This window comes from Sebastes umbrosus, chromosome 13, assembly GCF_015220745.1.
Source record: "Sebastes umbrosus isolate fSebUmb1 chromosome 13, fSebUmb1.pri, whole genome shotgun sequence".
NCBI classification, from domain to species: Eukaryota; Metazoa; Chordata; class Actinopteri; order Perciformes; family Sebastidae; genus Sebastes; species Sebastes umbrosus.
The window spans coordinates 29,904,628-29,910,020 of record NC_051281.1 but is presented as its reverse complement, the minus strand read 5'-3'; the positions used below and the strand labels follow the sequence as shown (position 1 = coordinate 29,910,020).

At 42.3% G+C, this 5,393-nt stretch overlaps 1 protein-coding gene across 1 annotated transcript; it reads right to left on the bottom strand.

The window, feature by feature from the left end:
• Nucleotides 1-1,758: 1,758 nt before the first annotated feature.
• On the bottom strand, nt 1,759-4,501 carry LOC119500628 (helix-loop-helix protein 13). Its single transcript, XM_037790459.1, has 2 exons — nt 3,962-4,501; nt 1,759-2,596 (listed from the first exon to the last, which is right to left on the bottom strand). Exons 1-2 carry the CDS (start codon nt 4,476-4,478, stop codon nt 2,559-2,561), a joined length of 555 nt encoding a protein of 184 aa, XP_037646387.1. The 5' UTR covers nt 4,479-4,501; the 3' UTR covers nt 1,759-2,558.
• Between the last annotated feature and the right edge of the window lie 892 nt (nt 4,502-5,393).

Genomic DNA, 5,393 nt, shown 5'->3' with positions numbered 1-5,393 from the left:
TTAATGAATGTTTGTTTTCAAACTGTGCGACCGCTTCGGCATTGAGAGTCTACAGTTTATTTTCAGGCCTGTTCAAATTTAAGAAATGCACTGAAACCACCGCCAAGGTCAGTGTATCTTTTGGTCATTAGATTTTCCTTTCACAAACGGATATTAAAAAACAAAAAAATTGTGGTTATTTGATTTTCGTTTTAAAATACAAAAATGAATATTGGAATACAAGATGTTTTTCTTTATCAGGGTCAAAAAGGGGATGAACTAAACTTAAAAAAACGGGTTGATTTTCATTTTCTATTTCTAAAAACAAAAAATAAAATCACTAGAAGACAGAAACGAAAAAAGGCAGTGTTTTTTCATATTCTGCGACCGGATATTGCCATTTACAAAGTAAGAGTGCGTATGAGGATTTTTTTTTTTTAATATCCGTTTATGAAATGAAAATCAAATGACCAAAAGATACACCGACCCGCCAAGCTGTGGCTTAGTAGCCTATTTGCTCTACCGACATTACTGTACTGGTTTGTAAACAGCACAATACTATTCTATACTACTACTAATAATTTGAACTACAGTAAGCTATATTTTTATACAGTACTGTACTGTATTATAGTGTATTTGAATGTGCAGTAATTTAATTTGTACAGTAATTCGAAAAGCGTTTGAAACAGCTGCACCGCATTTTGAAACAGTCCATAAAATTCATTAAATAGAGAAGCTGTCTGTTTTATTAATTTATATCCAAGTAATAAATATACAAATGTCAATTAGATGGTAATCTGCATGAGAAGTAAAGAAAAAGAAAAAAAAACATACATTTAATTATAATGATCATCCACTTCCAGCGACAGAATCACTATACAGTAAGAGGTTTCCACTGTAAAACCAAACTGGAGAAAGGTAGAGATAGGTTGCTTTTTCATGATCCTGAGTAGAGATCAATGTTAACGAAAATATTAAAGGGACTGTTTGTAATTTCTTACACGTATAAATCAATCATGGTCGGTGTCCCATGCGCGCTCGCATGTGGCTACGCTGTTCAGACTCAGACTCCAACACAAACTACACGGAAGCACCAAAACCTCTTGGTTGTATCTAGTGAAGCCCGCCTGTTAAACAGTGTTGGCCACGGTCGGAGGACGCGGGGGGAGACCGTAGCTTTGGTCTCCAGGACCAGAGTCTCTGCTGTACTCTGCTCCTCTGCATGCTTGCCTTCACTCACACACCGCGCTCGTTCTCACTCTTTCACTCCACTTCTCACGTGCATGCTGCTCACTCCACCCTGCAGAAGAGTTAGTTTAGCTCTGAGAATATCTAGTGAATGTACAGTGGACGTTTGTGCAGAAATAACTGCTGTAGCTCCTCCAGACCAACAGAGGTTTCCCGTGTCTTGTGAAGTGACGGGGCTCCGCAGAGAGAAACGTTATCGTCTCCGACCAAAACTCCAGTGTCTCCCCTGTTCCCTCCGACCGCGGTCGGGAGGCTGAGGCAGGAAAAGCCAACACTAGGATCAGCATTGATTCATGGAGAGACCTTCGTCTGGTCAGCTAACATTACTGCCAAGCAACTGAAATATAGAGTGATATTGTGGTTTTAGCTGACGTGTGTCGCCTCACTATTTTGAGTGATGCTCGTTCATGTCTATGTAGAGCGAGCAGGAGTGCGAGCAACAGGACGCTGACTTTCGTTGACTTAACGGCCACAGGTGTCGCTGTTAACAAGCAATTTCTGATTCTTACAAACAGTCCCTTTAATAAAAACATTAAACTGTCATAAAACATGTTTTTCTGTGGTGATCCATTCCAGGAAAATGACACTTTCACATAACATGGAATAGGTTCAAATGTACAGTAAATCACAATAAGCACAATAAATAATCACAGTTTGTTGACATACATGTCCAAGAAAGTAGTACAGGTATATTTCGTCATAAATAATTAAAAAATAAATACATAAATAAATAATTAAATAAATACATAAATAATACAACAGATGATAGAGGTTGCACATGAACAAAAATTGTGCGCTACTAGTCTCGTTGCCATGTTTGGAAACAGCACCTGACATGCTAAAACACATTGCACCGATCTGCTTCTCACGCCCATTGTCTCATTTACATGATCAAGGCTCTTTTTAACACATCGACTCGCAGACTAATGAGCGGGAGTCCAGAAAACACTTGAGCGCTACATGCAGAAGTATGAGCCCTTAGGAAGTCCATTCAGTCTCATGCCAGTCTCCGTGACAAGTGCCATCCATTTGGGCAAACAATGCCAACCCTCCTTCCCTCCCAAGCCCCAGAAACAATGGCTCTCAATTACCAGTCAACAATAAATTAGAATATTAAAAGCCACAGAGGACGGAGGAGTGGGTGAGGTTGAGAAAGCCTGAGCTGTGTGACCCGATGAGAAGTCCGCAGATGTCGATCGGCCGTCTCTGTCACGCAGGCCGTCCGCCTGTCTTTGACATGTAGAGACAGAGAGAGAGAGAAGAGGCAGGAACAAACCTGAACCTCCTCCCCGCTGCCATCTCCACACTTGGGGGTGCCCCATGTTCCTCAGTTAATCCCACTTTATCCAAGAGAGGCGGGCTGTCAGATCTGGGAAAAGGGGAGCACGGGGGGCAGAAGGAGACAAAAGCAGGACAAACACATAAGTTTTGATACATTTTAATTACTGTTTAACAAGTCCTAGGTCTGGGGGGGTAAAGAATGGGGGCCACATTTACTCTTGAAAGGCCCCATAAAGAGGCTTCAGAGCAGATTCCCACAGAATTAGTTAAGTGCACGGAGGCAACAAGAATACAAGTAATTGTGTTTTGGTAAAAGGAGGCTCATTTAGGAGCAAAAGGGATGAAAAAACACCTGGGGGATAAAAGTGTGCAGCAAACACAACAAGCTGCTTAAAATCACATTTTCTTTACGTCAACACGCTGGGATCACTGGATGTTACAATTCATTCTTTGTTTCCATTGAAAACCATTCGATTTTAATTAAAGTCTTATAACAAAGATGCAGACTAAAAATGGATGATTTTACTGTGTGCATGGTGTAAATTTAGGCTTGTGCACATGATAATGAGGCATATTTGGTTAATTATCAGAAACGTAAAGGGAAAAAAAAACCTGAATGAAGAATTCCAATATGTTATTTCCATGGTCGAGTAAAGTTCAATCAATATCTGTGAACATGAGCTCCTCTCTTTCAATGCCAGAAACTAGAGAAGTAAGTCTCAAACTTGTGATGTCATGTGGGATAAAGTCTAGAGCTGCTCCGTAGATTGATGAACGGGAGACTGATTTAATGGACCGACAGAATGTTTGTTTTCTTTTTTTATACACAAATGAGCTTTATTCTACAGTAGTGTTCTCAGTTGTGAAACAGAAAATGTTCCCATATACTCAGACCATTCCCCTATAGGTGCTCTCTGTGTCATCTTTCCTAATTCATTGTCTATAGAGCAGCTCCACACTTTATACCCTATCACATCACATATTTGAGTTTTAGCACTCTAGTTTTTGGATTTGGGACGAGAGTTGTTCATGTTTATTAATATTTTTTTGGACTGTCTTAGACCATAGGAAGATCATGTATGAATTTTGAAAATGGGAGTAGTTCCCCTTTAATTGAAACTTTTACATTTATTTAGTGTTTTTGACAGGACTTTTTCTCATGTAGATGTGGATTAAATGGAATATCTATCTAAACAAACATGAATTATGCTGATTATATGTGGTAAACAATGAGTAGGCTCTCTAATATTCTATTAAAGAAAAGTTTGAAAAAGTTAAGACCGATGCTCTATCAAAATAATGAACTTATATAATGTTATAATTAATGTTCCATGTGGACACATTTAAATTGTCTGAGGTTATATGCTTGACATTATTACTCTGATCTCATCTCCAGACTCAATCTTTAGTTAATATTTATTCTGGTCTATACTGAAGGTGATCTGAAGCTCACCGCTGGTGTTCCAGATGGCGTTGGTCTGGTTCTTGTAGCCGTTCTTCATGCACTCGTCCACGTAGGACTTGGGGTCGCATCCTGACAGTAGGATCTCTCTGAGCAGGGCGATGTAGGCTATGGCCAGCCGCAGCGTGTCGATCTTGGACAGCCGCTTCTCGTAGGGAAAGGTCGGCACGTGGCATCGCAGCTCCTCGAAGGCTGAGTTGATGCTCAGCATCCTCTTCCTCTCCCGGATGTTGGCGGCGTGTCTCTGCACCTTGAAGGGCGGCTGGGCCAGCATCCTCCGGGCCCGGCGCTGGGACCCCTCCAGAGGATCATCCATGGACGAGCTGTCCCCCTCGGTACAGACGTCCGCACCCGGAGACTGCACGTCCAGGTCGGTGAAGGTCAGCTGTGCGTCCGGGAACATGGACTGACTGCCGAAGGAGGACCAGGGAGACAGCTGTCCTCCGGCTGTGGTGTAGTCCAGCAGGAAGGAGTCCAGCTGGGTCTGGAACTGGAAGTTTTGGTCCATTTGTCCCCAAAATGCAAAATCCGTGGTGCCATCCTGGTCCAAGTCAAAAAGCACGTCCTCCATAATTAAATAAATAATAATAATAATTATGGAATCAGTTTCTTTTCCAGCCTGTGGCAGACAGCTTTCGTTAATAAACTGCTAACTAACTAACTGTCTACCTGCATGCGCATGAACCTGTGCTGCTGTGTGACAGCCCCACTCGCACATCTCCTGGGTTAAATAGTTCCCGGGCCTCCAGGTTTCTATCCAGGTTTCTATCCAGGTTTCTCTGCGGGTTGCTCTGGACTATTGTAAAGCATGAAAAGGAGAGCTCTTCAGAACACTTTAGCCCTCCTTGTGGATCGCTCATTGCTTTAAAAAACAATTACAAAAGAATCAGTTGATCTCCAAACGACAGAAAGCGGAGAAAACACGTGTCCAATTATAAACTTCCTCCTCAAGTAGTCCCGCTAATATTGACAAGAAGCACTCAGTATGACGCACACATTGGAGGACATTGGAGGACTTGTGCCGAGCAGCATTATGTCGCAGCAGGCCACACAAACCCGGTGGCCTCTGAATGGAGACTGTTTTCATCTATTAAAGCTCAGCTGACAACACTGTCACGAACACATGAACGCTCTTTGTTATACTAAACGTAACGAGGTTTTAATGGGGGACGCGCGTTTTCCTCCGCGCTGCCCTCGGGTTTATTCTGGTCTAGACATATTTTTACCCGCTGAAGTCAACAGACCTACAAGATGCGAGATATTCCAGCAGCATCACCACAACTCGTCCCACATAATTCTGGATCTAGCGGCCACATTAATAGGCTCCTAATTTGCAAATGATATGACTGAGTAAATGGTGGAACCATGGAGAGGACGCACGCTGTAATTACGCGGAGGGGTTAATCAAATAAGCCCGCTTCTT

What these genes read in the sequence shown, in the direction of transcription:
- LOC119500628 (XM_037790459.1), bottom strand. Translation starts at nt 4,478, where the DNA reads ATGGACCAAAACTTCCAGTTCCAGACCCAGCTGGACTCCTTCCTGCTG. An exon ending in CGCCATCTGGAACACCAGCG is followed by an intron (nt 2,597 to 3,961) that starts GTGAGCTTCAGA and finishes CCCTTTTCCCAG; the next exon opens with ATCTGACAGCCCGCCTCTCT.